At 39.4% G+C, this 23,031-nt stretch overlaps 1 protein-coding gene across 5 annotated transcripts in view; it reads right to left on the reverse strand.

Moving 5' to 3' along the window:
* Positions 1-23,031, reverse strand: part of FBN1 (fibrillin 1) — a 141,492-nt gene that overhangs the window by 67,916 nt on the left and 50,545 nt on the right. For all 5 annotated transcript variants that reach the window (XM_058033121.1, XM_058033123.1, XM_058033122.1 and 2 more), the window contains exons 6-13: positions 22,520-22,717; positions 19,155-19,280; positions 14,641-14,766; positions 10,773-10,931; positions 7,747-7,905; positions 6,248-6,388; positions 5,357-5,476; positions 1,850-1,975 (exon numbers count right to left, since the gene is read on the reverse strand). In XM_058033121.1, the coding sequence (XP_057889104.1) occupies positions 1,850-1,975; positions 5,357-5,476; positions 6,248-6,388; positions 7,747-7,905; positions 10,773-10,931; positions 14,641-14,766; positions 19,155-19,280; positions 22,520-22,717 (1,155 nt within the window). The remainder of the gene's footprint in view (positions 1-1,849; positions 1,976-5,356; positions 5,477-6,247; positions 6,389-7,746; positions 7,906-10,772; positions 10,932-14,640; positions 14,767-19,154; positions 19,281-22,519; positions 22,718-23,031) is intronic.

Here is a 23,031-nt window from a genome sequence, read left to right on the forward strand (position 1 = left end):
AAAAGTCATCAAAAAGTGAGAAGGGATGTAATTAAAGAGGGTTTGACATCTTAATCTAAATAGAAGCTAGGTTAGAAGCAGCCTCCTGTTTGGAATGTAAATACAATTTTATGTTACTAAGAAGACCTGAAGGAAGAGGAGAGAACATTTGGGTTTGGAGTGAAAACTTTTATAACCTCCACTGGACAAGTCTAAGATTTATGGTATGGGAGAATTCTCAGCACTGTGCTCAAGCATGAATTCTATGGGCACTGCCATCCTCAACTTCCATTTAAAATAAAACCTGCCCCCTTCCTGCATTCAGCATGACAGGCCATACAGAAGGGTACTTAGTAATTACAGCTTCATGAAAGCTTTATTCATCCTCTGACCAAATGGGATATCATGGAGGATTCAAATAGGAAAAGGTGGAGGTTCTCAGATACTGTTATTCTGAACCCTTCATAGTTACTCGCAAAATAGGAAAGGAAAAAAAAAAAAGGCAAGTACAGAGAATTCTGTTCTTGATTTGAGTAAGCTTTTATATCCTCTCAGTCTTTACTTTGTCCTGGCACAGATGAAATCAGTTTCGGATGTTACATCCAAAAAAAAAAATCAGTAGTATTTACCAGTTACATCTAAAGAACTACACACAGTTACATTAAGGTATGGCACAATGCCATGCTCTTTACTTGATTAGTGTGTGTGCATACAACTCAATGCATTACAATGCCAGAGATGAAACTGTTTCATAAGTGGATGCAACAGACATTTTGGCAGCACATGCAATGGAATTAAAAATGTTTTACCAGACTGCCGATGTCCTGGTTTTTATTACTATTAGCACATGGTATTTGGTGGGAAAGGAAGAAATCAGAATAAAGAGTTTTTTCCCCAAATAGTCTAATTTCCAAATATATTTAGTCAATGTACTTCCATAATAAGATATTTTAAAAGCAGCTTATGGTGCTAAACTGCATCTAAAAAAGAGTCAGGAAAAATAGAGTCTTAAAATGTCTGTCTCTACCAAGGATTAACAGAATCACTACTAGCACATAAAATCACTGGATCATAATGACATTACAATATATTCAGAATCGTGCTATTTTCCTTAATATTGCAGCTGTCTTGGACAGAAATTACACTTCTAGACATAGTGTGTTTTCTTTTTACTTACAGGCTAAGTCAGACAAAAATAATTTATGATTTAAAAAAAAAAATCGTGTATCTATCCCAACCAGGAATTTTGGCATTAAGTCTTTGAGCTGAATCACTGAGATAATATTCTGCCAAAAATGTTTCTAAGAACAGCGCTTGAAATTCTTTTAACGTATGAATAGATCATTGGGAACCCTCCCAAAGACCTTGGGAAGCATGATAAAGAACATTCTTCTTTTCTTCCCCTTTACTAAAGGTCTGGGAGGTAGGAACACATCAATTATGTTTACAAATTTTTGTTAAAACAATTTTTATAGGTCAGACCAGCCTGCATCTACACAAACCACATTGCTAGTCACCCAGTAAGATCCCATAAAGCATGCTGTTAAGCACACAGTAAAATCAGGCAGCATGTGACTTGTGCTATGTTTTAAAATGTACCACTCCCATCAAAGAAACTGCATTTTGTGATAGTGGTATGTGCTATTTCTCCTGCTGGACAGACATCCCGTTGAGGACTGCCAAGCCAAGACTCCAGAACTGGCTGCAAAAGACATTTTACTTGCCCTCCCAGATACAGCAAAAGGTATTTGGATATCTGACTCCTTGTTCCTTCCCTTCCCCCCACCAGGGGTCCTTTTCTTTTTCATTGATGTGAATAACCTCTTGCAACTGTAATTACTGATATGGAATAACTTCAGAAGAGTCTTACCTTCACAGTTTTTCCCATCAACTGCCACTTGAAAGCCAGCATTACACACACAGTGAAAACTGCCATCTGTATTTATGCATCGTCCATTATTACAGATACGACCATTCTGTAAGCATTCATCGATGTCTGAAAGTCAACCAGAAAGAAAAAGAACATTTTGGGAGATTCTTTTTTATACTCAAAAGGAATTTTTCCCATTTTCCCTTCCCCTAGGTCTTTAAACCTCTATGGAAATTGTATTAGCTGAAAAATGATTTATTTTGATTTCCATCACTGTACGTTATGGGGGTGGAAAATGTTTGTCAGCTTGAAATTTCAAGTTGCTGTGAAAGAATTTCTGTGCACACCACCCTGCAGCTTTCTCAAACAAGAATCACAATTTTTGCGGGTTTTTAAAATTTTTGCTCATCATTAAAATATTTTTTACTTAATTTTAATTTAATTTAACAGTACCTAACTACTTAAGGAAATATGTGGGAAAGCTTGTCTTTTGCTGCTGGTTTGTAAGATAACAGGAAAGTTCAAGACTTTCCCACCTCAGAAGAATTTCTCCTGCTTAGTTTGTATTTGAAACATCAGATCCTCTTTCCCCTCTCTCTGCGGGAGGTGCTTGGCAAGTGCTTTGGAGGACCTGAAGAGTGATATCACACGAGGCTGGCAGCTCTCCCTCTCCTCCAAAGGAGAGGAGAGGAGATGCTGAGACAGACTGTCTAGACATTTCAGATTGCTCAGTATTCTCCATCAAGGCCTGGACCATCTCCCAGAGATTCCTGCACACAGGAGACTCAGCTCACAGAGCTCACAACCAGCCCATGCAGACCTGTCTACTTTGCACCCACACTTCCCAAATACCCTGGGGGTGCCCTTCCCGAGCCCTCTCTGTGGAAATGCATTGCTGCACTTCAGGAAGAAGTGGAGCACAGGGTGTGCTCCCAAATGCCCCTGCTCTCTGGACACTTAGGACAGGGGAGCTGATGCTGATAAAATCATGAACCTATATTTGCCTTCTTAGCAGCGTGGCAGTTCTGTGAAGAGTCTAAGAAATCCCTGAGAATCACTGTTTTGCAAGCAAGTAGCCATGCCAGCAGAGGCACGAGCTGCTCAGTGACCACTCACTGCAGCAGCAGCTTGCAGCCCTCCACCAAAAGCGTACAGGCCAGATAAACCTCATTCAATAACCAAGCATCATCAAGCAGCAATGCATAAATGTGGGTTTCCTCTCTGCTCAGTCCCTTTTCACCCCACTTTTCCAGCCCTTGATTGCACCCGTGTCTGGCTTCAGCTACTCCACCAGCTTTCTTCTTTAGGAAAGGCAAAAATGCTGAGGAACCTCAGGCCTTTTAATTTTTACAGCTCATTTGTTTTTGTATTTTTATGCATCTGATGCCATTTAAATGTGTTGAAAATTAATATCGAACCTCACTGTTCTTTACTTACACACAGCTGATCAGTCCCACCACTAGTCCAATATAACATCACCATTTTTTTTCTCCTCTAAGAAACTTGCAAAACAAAGTATCCTTCTCAATGAAATACCCAAAATTGCTGTTATCTCCCGGTAGGACCTGACCTCCACTCATCAGAAATGTTGAGCACATCATAGCAAGGACTTAGATGTTAAAGCACACACTGATAGCTTATCATAATAAAATTTCACCCTTTTTTGAGGTCCATTTCATATCCTCTCTTCTGCAATTGAGAAGCATTTTTTTCAGATTATTAATCACAATGTGACTTTACTCCCCTATGTCTCCAATTAAGATATTAATTCATCCAAGCTCATATTAGAATTATAAGGGATCATAAGAAGGGATGAATCAGTAGCTTGTAAAAGACTGCAATGTTTAGTCACCAATCAGAGTCATCATGCACAAAAAATCCTCCCCTGGAACCTCAGAGCAAGGAACAGATAAACATGTGGTCATTATGGAGACTTCGTTTTTCAAGAGCTTGAGAGACTTCATAAGGAACACATTTCCAAAAGCACATCAGCACAGACACATTTGTGCATGCAAAAAATAAAATCTCTACATCCAAAGTAGTTATGCAAAGTAATTCTACAGCAAATGCTGATTTGGCAGGCACCAGTGTTATATGTACACTTTGCCAAATGCACTCCACCAGCCTTTTTCTTTTCCCTACACTGGTCCTAAAAATTCCTTTAGAAAAACAAGATTCTGCACATCGCAGCACTTTCTGCTCTGGCTGTCAAGCAGGCACAGCTCCCATAGACTGCAAAGGAACTGCTAAGTGACCACACTTAAATGCCATTAAGCTACTGGGCTTCTGACAACCATGTGTTTGTGTAATGAATCAGTCAAATTAAAAGTGTGTGACAAAAATGACTCATGAGTAAATTCATCACAGCTGAGACTCCCCTTCAGCACTCCCTCACCACCAGTCAGCTGAGCTACGAAGATGCTTCCGCAACACGGCTGCTTGGCAGCAATTAGGTCAAACACTCCCCAGCAACAGGCAGCAGTGCTGCTGGCTCTGCATGTCTTCCTGGACCAGAGAACAAGCTTCTCTACCACAAACACCTTTCTGATTCCCAAAAGGAAGGAAAGAAATGCACACTAATACAGGTAACTTTCTTCTGGCTTTTTCAAAACTTTCTGCTTCAGACGGAGGGCCTGCTCTGCACCCTGCACCCAGTGCAGAAAGCAAAATATGAAGACAAGCTGTGACTCTGAGCATTCAAACATCCTGTTTCATTTAGATGCTTCATTTCTTATGGAATATCAAAGCAATCATTTATTCTTCTGCCAGAAATTTCTCATCATGCCTTAATTATAAAGGCATCTATCTACCTTAACAGTTGAATGCCTACCCCAATTTGGGAGTCACAAAGGGTGACAGAGGGTTGGCTGACCGCTGAGGAGTTATGTGGTCCCACTCCCATAGGAGGGCAGGATGAAGACCATCAGGACTACAGTAAAGTCAGATCTTCAGAATAACTATAATGAGGATTCTGAGGCTTCCCCATCTAGGCTTTCCCACTACTTTTCCATATCTAAGTTTTCATTGTTGTAATTTATGTTTAGTTGTTTCTCTGGCAGTAAGCAGAGACTACACACGGGCAGTGTAACCTTATATTTACTCATGGGAAGTTTTATCTTTCTCCCCAACTTCCTTAGTCTTTTATACATAAAGTGTTTCTCAAGTGAAGGGATGCTTAATTGTCCTTGAGATCTTCAAGCAGCAAAAGAAAATAATGTCTTAATATTAAAAAAAACCCAAAAAAAATCCCAAAAAACCAAGAAACTATGTCTGTTCTATTTCAAAGCCATAAATAGTGCCAAGATCGTATTAGCACAAGACAAAATGCCTCTTCTCGTAACCCAGTCAGTGAACAGCAAGCTCCAGCAGGTCAGTCATTTTTACCACCATACTGAATTTTATTTTTTTAAAAAACTTCCATATTTGACCCATCTGTTAAATTTTGCTTGCAAACAATTTTCCCTCCTGATAAGCAGACAATAGCAGATGTGGCTGTATGCCCATTACCTCTGCACTCTGTTCTGGTGGCCGTGCTCTGATACCCAACACGACACTGGCAGATGTAGGATCCTTGTGTGTTCACACAGTCTCCACCAACACATGGATTCCTTTCACATTCATCAATATCTGTGGAACACAGACAATACAATTTTATTATCACACTGGCTGCCAGTTATTTTTGCCTGCAGGGGTATTTTATTATTTTGTACTTGGAGAAATAGTGCCCTTCAATCCCTAAGAAAAGGGGACATCACTGAGATCCCAAAAAAAGATCCCATGTTTTAAGATAAACAGGATCTGGGAAAAATGAATTTTTAGTAAAATATTGCACGTGTGAGAGACTGAGGCCTTAATCCTACATCTCTACATTCTTGGCTTCACTGAAGATTTTGACAGAACCAAAATCTTGCCTATAAGATACAGTTAATCTGTGCTTCTGTTGTTGAGCTCTTGCTGAGTTCCAAGCCTAAAGGTCTCAAGAGCCCAACAAGATACTATTCATGAAGTTAAAAAGGACTTGTAAATCCCACTAAGTCTAAATTTATTATTTTTTTAACAATAGGTCATTGCATACTCAAAAAGCTGGTATCATTTTAAAGAGATCATTTTCAATAACTAATAAACACATTATAGTAATGGGTTAGTAAAATAAGAAATCCTTGCTTCTGCGTAATTTTGTAACAAGATTTGTTAAATACTGTTTTAAAGGCAAAATTGTTGTAAAAATAAGTTTGCCACTGAAATCAATCAGTTTGCCAAGGTCTCTTTATTGGGGTTTTTTTTTTGGAGGCGGGACTCTTCTATTTAAGAACTCGGTTATTACATTGTGCGGAGAAGAATGTTTTTTTCCTCTAAAATGAAATTCCCCTCTGTGATTTACAGCAGCAAACCACATACCAAGGCATTCCTCTCTACCATGCAGTTGGAATCCTTTGTTGCACTCGCAGCGGTAGCTCCCAGGAGTGGGAATACAACGCCCATTTCGGCAGAGATGTCGGAATGTTTGGCAATAGTCAGTTAAGTTCACCGGCAAGATCGCTGAAATAACAACAGTTGGGAAAATATTTTAATAGTTCATCATAATAGCTTCTGATAATCTACAACTTGTGCAGGATTTTCCATTAAAAATCAACATTTACCTTCCATTGTAATGTGAATTACATAGTGAAATGGGAGAGAGAAAACGGCACTTTGACTCTTAGAGATTTGTTTAAAAACAGCTAACAACCACAGAAATTTTCATTAAGGCAAGTCTGGTTGTGTTTTCATCTGTTGTTCTATCAAAGAGGACTATGTCTGCTCATCCCTAGAGGTAAAGGGGATGTGTGGCACTGCAGGGACTCTACTAAAAGCCTGGAGTAGCAAAGAGCAGGCAGACTGGTTCATTATTTTCACTTTCCCAGATAGCAGTGAGGAGAGCAGGGATAACCCTGGGAATATGCCTATACTGTCTTTGGCAGGCAGGCATGAGCTGGCTCTGTCCCTGCTAGCAGCTGACCAGAAGCTGTGCAACTACGTCAGTGCAGTGTCAGCCTAAGCTAAAATACTTTGCCTCTTAGGCTTATTAGCTCAGCTTGGTGCTGAACCAAGACTAAATAGTTTCAGCTGGTGCCAGCGCAAGCAGAGACTGCTTGCATCTGCACAGAGTGTGGGCAAAACCAGCTTGTTTACTTGCAAAAGAGTATGTGGTTATGCCAAATGATTTCAGGGGCACACGCCTACTCCAGACCACATGGGCATGTAGTAAATTCTCTAAGCAAAGAAAAAAAAAGACTACATTGTATTGGTATGTTGCTCTATATTGGTAGTCTGCTCTGGCTTCCTTCTTATTTTAGGGAAAACTAACCCATCCATGTGTCCATGTGTATCACTAAAATAGTTCTGTGCACTGGGTCAGTCTCAGTGTCCAGCAGAGCACAGCAGAGTTTTGATCAGTACATTTCATACCTGGCCAAATGCAAGTGAGGAAAACAACCTAAAAGAAGTTGCTTTCTCTCAGACAAGCTCTTTAATGTAAATATCTGTCACAACCTAGTCAAAAAGCTATTCATATTATGCAGTGCTGACACGCAGCAAAGCTCACAACAGCCTTAAAATAACAGTAGTGTAACTATTACAATGCATGAGCCACAGTACAGACAGTGAGAAGGGAATTTTTGAAACTATCTTATCAGGGAAAACACTACTAATGAGATAGGTATCTTGCCACAAGGCACATGGTAGGCAGGCTCTGATTAAAAGGACATCCAGAGACTCCATGTCCACATAAAACAAGTAAAAGACACCAACAGCTTAAGGGAGCACACTGCTCCTGAGGAATGGATGTTCTGAAAGAAGCTAAATGCACATGGTGCAAGGAGAGGTTGTTTCAGAGAGGTTATTTCTGTCTCTCTTACGATGCACTGGTGGAGCCCGAGATGGATAGATGATCTCTGGATGGGGAGGAGGGTAAACGTCAGGAAAGCGTGGTGGGGGGATGACATCAGGACGGGCTGGAGGAAGGTCAGGTCTTGCTGGCAGCATAGCAGATACTGAGCACAATTTACGGTACTCGTCTGAAACAAGAAAATATCAATGCTGTTTTAGACTCTTGCAGCCTGTTCCATTTAATCCAACACTCCTCCTTTTTGCAGTGTTTCAGATTAGCAATAACAAACCTTAAATAATCTGGAAAATGTGAGCCTATATGTTTTCTTCATAGCAACAAGCTTTGCTCTCTGAATTGAGTCATTAATCCACAGAATCTCAACACTACTTGTCAGAAGACTGCCAGTAAAAAGGTAACAGAACTGATATTCTGGACATGAAATTGAACAGTGAGGCAGGTACCTGATCCTAATCTACTTAGTCTTCTTTCAAGCAAAAATCTTTGGTGAACTCAGTTTGAAGTTTACCTAGAGAAGGACTCTGGATTTGATCCCAAGTTAATTTAACAGAAAGCTTGCCACAGAGTTAGAAAAATACTGAACAGGGAAAAAAGCCCAGTTTCAAACGGGTTTCTTAAAAGTTAACCTCCTAAAACAAAGAAATACAAATATAAGCAATGAGGCAAAACCAATTAGAGAATGAATACACTAACACTATTTCCCTGGGAAAATTAAGTTTGCCAATAAAAGCAGAAACCAAATAAGGTGTAGTCTAAGCAGTGTAGCCAAAGAGAAACCAAGTCAGATTCACATAAATTCATCCTTTTCCAGGTGATGGGAATGATCTATGACAAATGATCTATTTTGCAGGAAGAGCAGTCTATGGTGTATGTGTTGCATTCTCCTATTCTTTATCTCTATTAGTGGCATCTGCCCTACTGCCCCACTTTTCCTCTTGCCCATGACTCTTTTGTCTTCAGGAAGTGTGGGTTTGGAACTTGCGATCCAAAAAATGCACACAGAGTATCACAATTAAAGACCACATTCCAGCTGACCTAATTAATGTTAACAATTTGTGTGCACACAAGCAGTTATTTGTGCAGTCAACATCTTTGAACTTCAAAATTTAAAGTCTGTGGAACAACAGGGAAGAAGAATTATGTAAGGGGGAAAAATCTAGAAATTAATGAATTCTTGAAACAATATGAAAAACAAAAACAGAAAAATAAAGTAAATGTTGGGAGAAGTAAACTGCGTATTTCAGCCTTCAACACTTTCATCGTATCTGTTTCCACCTGTCAAACACATTAGAAGCTCTTCCTGAATCACAGAGGATTTGTTAAACTTAACCTAAAGTTCTGCTTTTCCTGATTATGATGTTTGCATTTATTTCATGCTGTTGGGTGATCAGTTTGCTTCATGTGTCACTGCATTTCACTCTGTTGTTCCTTTTAGTCTTTAAATAGTGTCAATGATAAACCCTGTTATTCCACATAAACAATTACCACCATATTATAAAAAATTACAGTGCTAGCCTTTTTTATTGCAACTTCAATTTCCATGTGTAATTCCTAGCAATTTTGTAGTTAACACTTTGCAGTAGCAACTGGGTCTGATGTCCACATATAAAATGCAACAACTCAGTTACATTATGCAGCTAGTGCTCCCCTTTATATTGCAGTAAATTTCCATTGCAGAGTTAAAGATGCTTTGGGCCACTGACAGCTCTAAATTCCTTGTCTTGCCTTCTCAGGATATACTATGTAAGGAATATTTGACCTTAATTACATAATGACAGCAATACCTTAAATGCATGTAAAGCTTTTCAAAGAATTTCAAAGCACTTTCAAAAAGAGTAATTTATAGTCTCAATTTATGTCTCCAGTCAGAAGCAGAATCAAAAACGAAGGGGCATGTAACCATGATCTGGAAGACCTTGCATGGATTTATGAGTCAGGAAGTCCTGGGTTCTAGCTCCTTCTCCATGACGTCTCAGTCTGCAGCTTTGGCCAAATTACCTTACTTTTCCACCCAGTGTACTCACCAGTTAGATATGAACAGTTAGAAAGTATTTGAAGAAAGCAAGAACTGTGTTAAGATTGAAAGATTTCTCGTTGTCTTCCTATTTCAGAGGGTTGTCAATAGAGTGCACTATGTTTTAGCATTGTTCTAGCCAGTTCAACTTTTAACGTGTTTAAATATTATGAATAAGACAGTGACAGAAAGTCTTCCAAGAGTTCTGATTGCAGATTTCTGCTCCAGTATTATGCAATTTCACTCAAAGGATTAAAAATAAGAATAATCAAAACTCCCATATATGAACTCTGACAATTTCTTCAGCTATACTGCTATAGTGCTACAATCCCATTCCTTCACAAACTTTGCACCTCCCTTAACCTCCTCCTATAAATTCTTAAATTTCTTGTATTCTCCTCTTCTAAAGGATTTTATTAGGTCTCTAGTCCTAAACAATCTCAAAATCAGCTTCCCTCCAGTCCCTCATACTTAGTTTAACATTCTTCTCCCTCACCATCTTCTCTCAATTCAAGTGATACATTATCTGAGGATCTCAATACCCAAGGAGACAATAAAGAATTTTGGTAGCAGAGAGAAATCATCTTCTGTATCAAATTTCAGGAAATATATCGCATCTCAGAAAGCTTGTCATGAGGAAGGAAATCCCTGTTTCCCAAAGAGAATGAAAATGCAGAGAGATTAGGGACGTATTAAAAGGGTCTAGAGGAAGTAACTTGATCTTGAAGAGGCTTTTGAAAACAAATCTGAAGCAGGTAAGGTCAGAATAACTTGACCAAAAAACAAGCAACAAATAATTCTTTCTGTCTGCTTGCCCTCCTGGGGGTCCTGAGCACTCTTCCACATAGGAGGCTTTGCTTGAGCAGGGGAGTTGGACCGAACGATCTGCCAAGGTGCCCTTCAGCCTCAACCACTCCGTGTAGCTCTTTAATGAAAACATTACAGCTAAAAACCCAACCAAAAGGAAATGACTGCTACTTCAGTGCCGAGGCACGCTGAGCGGAGCTCAGGCGGGTTCCTACCGGTGGATCGGATGGGGCACATCTCCGGGGCGGCGGCGGGGGCGGGTGACCAGCAGCGGCCGCTGTCACAGCAGCACTGCATCCTGGACAGGGGCTGCGGCAGCTGGCCGCCACAGCGCCCGTTGCTCAGCGTGGAGTAGCAGAACCCAGGGCGCACGTCTGCAGAGAGAGGGGAACGGATGGGTGAGCATCGGTTCAACGAGAAACGCAGCTTCCACAAAAGGGAAAGGTGCCATTGTTCTGGAGTGATTTGCGTTATCGGTGGCATCAGAAAAATAAAAAAATCTAGACAATATTTGGGCTGCTTTGGACTCAAGCATAACCTGTGAGAAAGCAGCAGTGAAATATGGAGCTGGCAATGCATTAAAGGATACAAAAATGCAGCAAAAACATATATTCAGTATGTAACAACAAACGCTTCTATGACCCTAAAGAAAAACTGCAGTGTCATCCTTATTAAAGATCAGACCAGATCAATTAAGTCTTGATTTGAAAGCACTGACGACAGCAATAAATTCACAGCATTGCAATTCACAAAGCATTCGTTCATTTTTCATTAGTCATGGCTTCCCCAGCTGAAGTATGTAGTGATTTGATAAGATATAGGCTTGCAGGCAAGAAAGTGCAACACAGTTTTAACTGGTGCAATCACACTGTTTATGGAGATCTGTTGGCTTCCTGTCTGAAAGGGTAAGCATGTGCTGTACAAAGAATGTCCTGTACCCAGATTTTATACCCTCAGCTCTGTGCAATGTTGTTAGAGATAGCTCAGCTTAGAGAAAATGTGGATGGGATTAAAAAAATAATAAAAAATAATCTTGTGATACCATCTGAAACTTTGAGGAACTGTTTCGCAATATGTCACATCATGTCAAACTCTATATAAGCTGCAAAGTGATTTGACACTGCATGATAAACCAGACCAAGTTTGTTTCTAAAATATACAAAGAGTTGCAGTCAAGATGTAGTGGAAAAAGTTGCAGATCTAGTCTTACAACAGCAGACATCATTCCCTAAAGAAACAGTACTTCAATTACCCAGGGCATGGTGGATTATCTGTCTAGTACCAGTGCTTTCCAGAATTCACTAGCTACACAAGTGGATGTAAAAAAAAAGCAGAGGAGTTTCTTACTATTTTGAGGAAATTGACATATAGTGATATGTTGTGAGAATCTGTGATGGTTCTGTCTTTTATTAGCTGGAACCCTAAACATGGATATTACTGACAATACAGCTAAAAGAGTTCGTTGGCCTTTATTTCCAACTTTATTTAGATCAGTCATACTATCATATGATGGAAACCTGAAACAGAGAACAAAAAATCAGGTTTCAGTTCTACTACTGGTTCTCTGTTTTCTCCTGGTGCCCAGCTAAACTGCCACACATATTTACTTCTTCATCTACCCTCTTAAAAATCAAATAGAACTCCTTGGAGCTAGAACTGTTCTCCACCATCCCTGGAGAGAGATTCAGTGGTTTGGAGTGATGGTGGGGTGGATGGGAAGAAGGAAGTAATCTAACAGACCTGATAATCATCTTTTGTAATTCACCCATCTCCATTTTGGTCAGTACCAAGTTTTGAAACATTTAAGAGCAGTAATGGAAAGTGGAAAAGGAATCTACATGGGATCTGTGCAAGTACACAATGTGCCATGGAGAGATAAGCACACAGCAAACACCTTTATCTACTTACAATTATAAGAGTGTGTCCAAAAGCCACAACATTTTCAGAAAAAAACTCAGCAAGTTTATGAGAAAAATACCAAATCTTTCCATATTCTAATCAGAAGGCATCATTCTTACATTTTCCCCCTTCCTCTTCTGTTCCAAATGGTAAAAACACAAAAACCAGGACAAGATCAGCAGGAAATTACCTCTATCTGTTTCAGTTCTCAGTATTTATTGTTTCTACGAAAAATTATAGTCTTCTGAAAAGGCAAAAAATCACCACGAGAATAAATTTCAATAAAAACGTGTCTCTCAAAAAGAAAAAATGTAAAAAGAGGCCATCAAAAAGTAACACAGACCAAACAAATTTATGCCAGTTGGAATCATGGGCTAGCAACTTTCTTCACTGCACTTTTCATGCACTTGGGATGAGATGCCCTGCTCTTGCTTCTGCTCTGCAGCTCTAGGAGATATCTTTGCTTTGTCTATTCTTATTTTTAAGATTTGTAATAATGGAGCTCCTGGTGCATCCTTTGGATATCTGGCCCCAGTGCTGCTGAGCTGGAGTCCCCTAAGGGATACATTTCTCAGAAGCATTTCCTCCTCTCTAACAGAACAGACACGTCCAGCTAACACTTTTCACTTAAGACAGGCATGTTGTAATTAAATCAAGATTACATGTTTTGCCCAGCACTAACACAGATCTGGGCTCTGTCCCTGTGAATATGGCAAGAATGTGTCTGCAAATTACACAAGAATCCAAAATATCTGCAGACAATTGATAGTGCTTCCCATTTAGCACATTTTGCCTTGAACACAAACCCAAAATTTCAATGATGGCTCATAGTCTGACATATTATTTATCAAACCTTGTCACCATTTAAAATCCCAATTCTTTAGCTGAATTATTTCAGTCTACAAACACAGGGGGTAAAAATGCTGAGAAACTGCAAGAATATGACATGGGTCTGAATGTTGGGCTGCCCTGACAGAGTGGTGACTACAAAAAGTAAAAAGCAAATGGAAGTTGTGCATGTCTAGAAAATTTTTGTCATGGAAAGGTAAATCTTGCTCAAAAATATTAAGTACAGGCAGCAATCAATGACTTAATGATCTATAGCAATTTAGAAGCTATTGATCTGAAGCAATAACAGCAATTCCCATTGGCATTTTAAGTGTACAGTGTGGATCAAATCTACAGGAAAGCCATTCTTGATGATGGAAGAAAAGCAGTTTATTTCTTACAGCCTGCAGAAATTGAATGGCACCATGCAAAATTAATTGTAACCCAAAGTACTTGCAGATCTCTTGGGAAAGTTAGTATTATTTGGTACTGATCTCTGAACTTTGGGACTCCTTCCAAAATTATTTCCTACCAAAGGTACTAAACAGAATGTTGTATTGGTTCCTAGTGCTGGCACTGTGTAAGAACCATTAAATAAATATACTAAAACTGAGGAAATAAACCTTTCATTTGATTTTTGCTCAAAATTCAGCACTGGCACTGAAAAAATAAATTACTGCACAAAAATGAGAAAAAAACCAATTCATTAACTACTCCACCTGCCTCAGAGCAGGCAGTTAATGCTTCCCAGAAGAATTAACTGCTAACACTGTTCTATCAGGGCTTTGGCACTGCAGTGGCAATCCTTTCATTCACAAAGCTTTTGGTTCCCAGTCCAGCCTCTGGAAGATGGGTTCTGCTCTACCACAGTGAAAGCCAGAGAGAAGAGCTCTGCCAAATCATCAACGTCATAAAAGCACATAAAAATATCCCATACTCAGTTTATCACATTACTTCCTTTAATGACAAAGGCCTGCAATAGGGTTATAACAGTTGGAATGCAAATTGGCTTTTCTAAATGAGTGCTGAATATAAAACAGACTAAATTAAAGACAAGCATGAGAGTAACAATACCAAGGAGACCTTTAAACAAGTTCTAAGGCAACAAATATGACATAACAGAAAAGCTGCAGTAGAAAAATAAAAGAGGTCTCAAAGAAGATCAAAAAAAACAACTATCCTGCACATGGAAAACTCATTTCAGAATACATGTACAGGCATGTGATGTACTTCTGCATAAAAGAAGGATTTCAAGTCCCCAAGCTGAAATATGTTTCTGACACATTGTTGCCCATTCTTGATATTAATGAATTGTTATAACACCTACTGTTCTATTGTTCACAGGATTCTACTCACCTATGCATTTCAAGCCATCAGGAGCTGTATAAAACCCTGGAGGACACTTGCAGAAGTAACTGCTAACTGTATTTGAACATTCTCCTCCATCACAAATTCCAGGAATGGTGCTGCATTCATCGATATCTTGAAGACAAAAAGAGAGGCAGGGGCAGGTTAGCTAAATTAGTTTTGGCACAAGAAAAGGATTCATAATTTTATAATTAATAGTAATACTCAAATTCAGGGCATAATCAGTAGTTTTGAATTAGCATGTTTCATTAGGTATATTATAAACAGAAATGAAACAGAATATTGAAAAAAATGCATCTGCAAATTTAAAATACAGTATCTGTAAACTGCAAAAGTTTTACTGCTTAATATGGATGGATGAACATCTTAAAGCAGAAATTTACTAATTCTAACAAAACTGTAACTCATCCAGTCTGAATTCTGCATACTAGAATGAAGACAACTGCATTGGGACCAGCTGTGTAATGACCACAGTGATCAGGAGCTGAACCATTCTCTCCAGCAGCACAGCCTCTCCTGGTACACCCTGAGGCACTGCTTCAGGACAGACTGACAGGGACATGAGCCACTGAACTGCCTGTCGTTACTGCACTCGAGTTTCTCTTGGAAATACCCCACACAAAAGCACTGAGCAGCTAGGTATTGTTCAGCTAATGCAATCTGACAGGATTACAGCTCTGACCAAGATGACTGCAAGCAACAAAAATAGTCTTCTCTGTCTTCTCCACTAAATCAATGTTCAGAAGTTTCAACAGGTTTCTAGAGTGTAACCAAAATATCTACTGCAGAAGCCAGGCAGTGTCCATAATTCTCCCTACATTTTGGCAGTGATTTTAAAATTAAGTTTCCATACCATGATTGTCTCCACTAACAAATCTCAATCCATATACTAAATCATCATCATAGATCCAATGTAAAAAAAATTTCAAATCTGCAGGGAAAAAACCTAACAAATTCTTACAACTCATCATAGCTGCACAGAGGGAACTTGAAGGCTTCTTCCACAGCGAGTTTATATAAGCTGCAGCTATGTGAATAACGACCTATGTCAGCCCCAAGTGTTCCTTAATTACCACCAGTAGCCTGCCCGGGATGTGTAGTTACTTTCCCCTTGGTTTCCAGTGGCTGTCCTAACAATGCAGCTGTATCTAATTAGCACTGCCCTCATCTCCTAGGAACCTGGAGTTCTGCTGAGCTTAAAAACAGCTCACTCTTTTCCATGGTACCTACAAGAGGAATCAGAGCAGAGCAGAAAAGGAGGTTATTCTCTAGACTGATCAATGACATCTGCTTGTCACAGCCATCTACAATCACCCAGCTGCTCTCCTGACAGGGAGCATCCAGCTAGAAATAATGGCATCAGAGAACTCTACCCAACCTCTCCTCCAGAGAGCTACGAAAACAGACACATGACTGTAATAATGATTTCACCAACCACAAAAATTTCTGAGAAGAAATACTTCAACACCACCCAACAGACCAAGGCAAGGAGTGAATAATACTGTAGTCATTAAAAAGGACTGGAAGAGTTTAATGTAACGCATAAATTGGAATTTGGCCCCAACAGATGGGGGAACACCCAAAGTCCCACAGGACCATTAATGAGCATCTTAGCAAGTAGAAAGGATCTCAGCTCTACTTCTTCTGTGAAGACTGTAATACAAAAACTAACAACTCCTGGTCTCCTAGGTAAAGCATGGGATGCTGTAATATTTCTGTGGCCTCCTGCCTTTGCAGGAAAGAAGTGGAGGGACTGGCATGGCACAGATAAGCCAAGTTTGCAGACTCAGCCACCCTAAGTGGAGCAGTGCTCTGGGTCCCCTGTGCACACACTCTTCCCCAGCATCTCGCTGGTTGTCCTGATGTGGGTCACATTCCTCACTTGGGTGTGTGAGAGGGGTGTGACCTTTTTTTCACTGCTACTTCGAGGATGTTGCCAAAGACTCAAGTCCAAGTGCCCTGGGAGCACTGCTAAGAGACTTCTGGCTTCTGCTCCAAGATTATACACCACAGGAGTCCCACAAGTCTCAGTGACAAAAAATGTGGAAATTGAATTTTGGTCTGAATAAACCCCTTAATTAACAGAGAAAAATGCAATCGTAAATGGATCAGATTCAAGCATTTTCTGACTCAAATTCACCGATGTTTATCTTAAAGTCAGGGTTGCCACTGTTTATATAGAGTCTGACCCTTTTAAAAGCAAAATCATCACTCTTTATTTTAGGGTTGAGCCTAACCCAAACAGTATTTCACTATTTATATTAGTGTTGACATCCATATAAGCAACATTGTTGTTGCTAAGTATGTGACTTTTACAAAGGTAAGTATATTTGATTTACTTGCAGACTTAAATGTGACTCTAGGAAAAATTACTCCCCCGGTCACCACAAAAAATAGAATTTACCTCAGCACTAGTGCAAATTGAAAAGAAATGGTTATATCAAACAGTGAAATAATGTAGCAGTTAAAATACAAATTTCCACCACCTATGCTAACAAAGAGAACCTTGGTCAACTCCTCCCCTTTTCTATCTTGTTGATTCTCTACCTGTCCTTGACAATTGCTATTATGATCTTACTTTAATGGAGACCACCTAAAAAACCAGTACTGTAATTCAGCAGGTAGCTCCCAGTTGAACTAAATCAGTGACCAAGGACATGTTACAACTGCTAGAAGTCCTACTTGCTAAATATGAAGTTAAACCAAGCAAACAATCAGATATTATTCATTATGTATCAAAATAATATATAGCTAATTACTGTGAACCAAAAACCTTGTCTTATATTGACTTATAAAAATCAAAAGGTAATCTAGAAAGAACAGGACAGATGGGCTGCTGCTGCATGATCATGCTTTTAAATGTTGTGCTTCTATCTTATTACATGCCACTGGTATAAAGGTGGTGCTTTTAATTCTTTGAATTGTATTAATACCCACATAGTTTTAACTTAAATTTCTTGGTAATACAATATGAAGATGCAGTGAAAGTAACTCTGTCTGCAGAGATTCAAAAATCAATAGGTATGAATTCGAAGAAGGAAAAATCCATCTGATATTTGCAGCCAGGTGATCACTGCAAAGGGATTTCACAAAAGGGGAGGAAATTTGTGGCAGGATTTGGGAACACAGCAACCTACACCAGGTTCTTGAGTTGATTTCTTTAATGCTAGCAAGTGCAGGCTCTTAGGGTCGTTGCTATTTGGGGTTTTTTGTTATTTGGTTGTTGGTTGGAGTTTGTTTTTAAAATGATTCAGCAATTGAAAAATACCATCAAAATGTTTATGAGATGCAGCCTACAGCTCTCAGCTTTTCATGTACTAATACTTAACAAGGCACATGTTCAGTCTCTCCTATTCACCACATTCTTGGTACTTCATCCACAGAAGGAAACACTTGCAATGTTGCTCTATTCTAAATGTAGGTTACATTCTGCCAAAATTATTGGCAAGTCATATGTAAACCATGCTGTGTACAAGCTCTTCTGAAATTGCTCTCCCTAACCTGCAAATAAATTATAAAGTTTTGCCTAAAATAGCTATTTTTCTTTTGAAAGAGTAATTCATAATTCTTCTAAAATGACTAAAAAGTTTTGAGTGCTTCTTAAAGGGAACTTGATGCAAGAAAGGATGGTGAATGCATACCTTATTCTCACAAATAATTTTATTGTACTGAAAGTTGGCATTCCAAAATCACTAGCCACTTATGAAACTTGTCTAGTCAAGTTAATTTTAGTCTAATGACTGAAAGTAGAATCAGTTGCAGAAGTTTAAACATTATCTGGACTTCACTGTAAATACAAATCGATAATGTGCAACTGTTTTAGTACTATGGTCCTTATCTACTCAAAATTCTCTTAAAGCAAAGGTGCCATCTATGCTTGATTATTATATTAGAAAGAAAAAAAAATCCCATCAAATCACAGTAAAAAAAAAATAGCACGATTCCATAATCACACACTGCAAATTTCCACACTAACATCTAGCACCTGCTGTACCCCCAAGTTAGGATGACTAGTAAGTGAAGATAAAATGTTTGTCCTTCTGGAATATATGCAACTGTAAGGCTGAGTTTAGAGCACAATCCAGCAGCCTTCACACAGCAGTGTCAACCCCTCACTTATGTTAAATAGATTCACCTGAGTAGGTAGGAATGTGTTGAATCTTCCAGTCATATACACTTTTTGGTCAAAAGATCCACAAAGAAACATGTGCCTCAAGCATTTCTAAAAGCAACATATCAGTTAGAAAGTATTTTCATGTTTAATGGTAGATGTACCTTCAAGTCTGAAATGTTACATGAATAAAAAGGCTATAAAGGTTGCAGGGCCAATATTTAACATTCTCTGCTCTGAGAGAAAGCACCCCTATTTGTATTTGTTGTGAATAATGCTACCTGCAGGCTCAAGGCAGAAAAGACAGCAAGTTTGTTACAAACTGTTAAACAAAGTCGGTCCTCCAAAAGAAGACACTCCCCTTTCAGAAGAAAGTTCTAGAAGTTCTTACCATCACATTTTTGTGTTACTTCATTAAACTTGTGTCCAGCTGGGCATTTGCACTCAAAAGATCCAACAGTATTAATGCAATTTCCCCCTTGACAGATCCCAGGGATGGCTTGGCATTCATCCACATCTGTGATATAAAAAAGGAGAAAACACCCACTTTTATTTCATTTCTCAAGAACAGCCATAATAATTTGTCTACACAGAAATGAAATATGCCTAAATCCGTTCTTCACCCATCATAATATTATGATACTTGCTTGGGAAGACAGACACTAATTTTGTAATTACTCTATGCAAAATATGATTAAGTACAGTACTCTAAATATTTTCTGCAAGAAATCACATGGTTATTATTGTTACAGACATTAAATATCTAACTGCTATTGCTTTGTTTTTCCAAAACATCTGGGGAATGGTGTGCAGAAAACACAGCCTGCCAGAGCTCAAGTTTCTTTGAAGTGTCTAAAGCTGGTCACCCAAAATCACTTGCCCCCTTGAAAATCTTGGCAACTCCATCCAGTGCTGAGGCCACCAGCATAGAGGAGCAGTTGCACTGTGCATGGAGGGGGCCTCATGGAGAGGCACAGCAAACTGCAGAGGCATTTCTGATGGAAATTATTAACTTGACACTTCAGCAAGATCAGCACCAATGACATTAGACTGTGGTTAGGATTTGACTCAAAAAGTTTCATAGCCATAATTAATGCTTCAGGAGGAATTATTAATGACCTGCTTAGACATACATAAATTTGAGGGGTTTTTCCCTATTATTTTTCTTTCTTTGCTTTTCATTTTTTCACTGAGGAAAATGAAACAACAAAGATGGTATCACAGGCTAGGTAGTAAGCTCAAGACAAACATTTTCAAGAGGCCCCAGTTTGTGGCCTCACAATTATTTTAGCACAACAACATGTGTGTCGTCACTTAGCTGCAGAAGTGTTGCTATGGCTTAATAACAGCTACAGAAACAAGGCTAAAGGAGGCAGAGGAGTGGCATTGCAATAGGACACTGGGGAAGTCTGGCTCACTGTCCCCAGGGGCTGCCCTGTCTCTGCTGCTCAGGAATTCCTTCAGGAGCACAGAGCACTGCACTCTCAGATTCTCTCATCTCCTCAGAAGAACCAGCTGCAGCTGCTAAAAACTGATTGCTTGAGTTCTTGGGCTTCACACTGACATAGGTTTCAATGCAGGGACACGAGCTGAAGGAGATGATGCCTTCAAATATCTCTTTATAAATCCCAGAGACATTTCTGTAATGTGTCTTGAAGTCTGAAAAGCAAAGTATTATGTCTGTAGAAAAGGCTGAGAGGCAATTTTCCTGGGAGCCACAAGCAGGAAGTCTCAGGAACGCCAAGGAGCATATCTGCACCACATGGCAGAGTGTTCTGCAAAGATCCCTGGCTGAAGGGATCCAGGGCAGGGGCAGCAGAGCAGAGCTGTCCGTGGGGGAACTGCTGTGCCTGGAGGTCACAGAACCAGCACAGCCTCAGCAGCCTCACAGCTGCTGGGACTCAAGCTACAGCAATGGGCTGTGCTTTAGCAACAGCAATCGGCCAGACTTCATGGCACTGCACTGAATTAAAAAACCTCAAAAACTAAAGAAACAGAAGTCATGCCTCTGAGTCATGATGTCTGTTTCAAAATCCCACCTTTCGGTTTTATTTTTCTTCTTTGTATCTTTAACAATCTCAGCTGTGATATTAATTTAACTTTCAGCCAAAGTCAAAATTTGGGCAGTGATATTCTATTTACTTTTGAAAATAACCTTGCCTACCCACCCTCACTATTTCTTTACTTTTTTTTTACTTTCCCACACAATAATAATGATTTTCTCTTCAGAGAACCTGGATTTTATTTAACCTGTTTTTCTTTATTTAGATTGAATATGGATGTGAAATCCCTGAAATGCCTTCAATCTAAATGGATGTTATCTGATTTCAAAAGGATTTAATACAAATGCATGAAAAATAAAGCTAATATGTGATTCCATAAAAGATGTGTTGAAATTACAAATGCAATACTTAAGAAGGGAAAACTGGAAAAAGTCAAACATATTGGGCCAAAACTGTGTTGGCACCACATACGGATCAACATCAATGTAGCTGCTTGCTAAGAAATGTGCAGTAAGCAGAAGTATTCTTATTCCAAACTGCACAAACCCATTGGAGAGTTCACTGCAGCTTTCCCATGACACAAACAAGAGGGATATAACTAGGTGTGGCATAACTTCAGGGGTGTGGGCCACATATTTATGTACATAAGCTTTCAAAAGTGTCCACAATCTCAGTTCACAAATTCCTGCACAATTTAGTCCTGACCTTTACAGTGAGAGGGGGAACAGAATCACTGAGGTCAAAATATGGGCACTTCATGCAGTGCACCCAACCATGTTGCTTATCTTGAAGTTCATCATGTCTGTCTGCAGGCACCAGCCATGACTTGGCATGTGACAGAGGGTATCTACATCTTTAATGCAATGGAATGCCTTGAAGTCCCTTCAAAGGAATTTCATGATTATATAAAATTACTCATAGATTTAGAATCTTTATCTTCCCTATTTTCAAAAATATTGTAACTTATTAGAAAACGTTAGACAGATTGAAATAAACTGGCCCCAAAGATATGGTGCTGGGAATGTATAATCCACATCAGTTTAATACATAGTTGCCCCTGTTAACTTTCTCCTGTTTCCTGTCAGACATCCAGACAATAAAAGAATTTATACAGCTGGAAGTATTAGAATAAAAGCCAAAAGCAGTGTAAGGACTTTCTACAGTAAGGCATGCTCTGAAAGAAGTAAGCAACATCTGGGTGGATTTTATTATTTGAAACAAATGCAAATGCATTTCCAAAATTGTATAAAATATATAATAAGGCATTACAAATGGCATGACAGGCACTTTTTTTCCAGGTCAAAGCAGTGGAGCTCAAGAGATAAGACATCCAAGATTAATCCAAGTTACACAATTTTTAGCTAAAAAATCTCACACCAGGTAACTGGGGCATTATTGCCACAGATTCACGTTTGCATGTCCTGAGTGCTCTCTGAAAGAACAAATTCCTCCACAGAATGATCGAGTGGTACACTCAGAAAAACACCATTACAGAACCAAGGGAAAGCACTGCTGGCAGTGAGAAATTCATTAACATGCTGGCTGCTCTCACATGACCTGAGTTACTAATGTACTCACTTGAACATCAGGCACTCACTGAATCATGAAGTAATGCATCTGACAGTGTTTTTCCATTCTTCACACATATAGCTGAGAATGGCTTAGGACAGGTTATTCACAGCAGTGTAACTCAATTAAGATTAATCCAGTAACAATTTCAGCAGCTTTTGGGGAAGCTGTGCTGGTAACTCACCTTGACAGGCCCCCGTTCGGATGTTTGGAATGAAGCCTCGGCGGCAGGGATGCGGCTGGGCAGGACACATCTCACAGGGGTGGCCCCAGGCTCTCCCAACAGTTGCACAGCACAGGGTTTTTGTGCAGACAATTCCACTGAGCTGGCCCTGGCACATCTGGTTGGTTACCAAAGTGAAGCAAGGGCCGGTCCTGTAATCTGTGCCAAAAACAGGAAACCTGATCAGCTTCGCAACAGAAATACACAACAGAACTCCTAATAAAGCAAAACAACAGCAGGTTTAGGCACTTCTTTTTCACACAAACTGCCCACAAACCCAACAATTTATGTTTGAAGTGTTCTACAGAGGATTTTTTTCTCTGTCTTTAATTCAAGTCCACTGAAAACAAACTGTGGCTATTTTACCAGGAATGTTATATCTGTAGGTCCCCTGTGCTGCTTCTTATTTAATCACTCATAATATTCTTCCAAGGGTCTTTTCATCAGTTTCTTTTAGATATTCAGTGCATTAT

The sequence above is a fragment of the Melospiza georgiana genome, chromosome 13 (assembly GCF_028018845.1).
Source record: "Melospiza georgiana isolate bMelGeo1 chromosome 13, bMelGeo1.pri, whole genome shotgun sequence".
Taxonomy (NCBI): domain Eukaryota; kingdom Metazoa; phylum Chordata; class Aves; order Passeriformes; family Passerellidae; genus Melospiza; species Melospiza georgiana.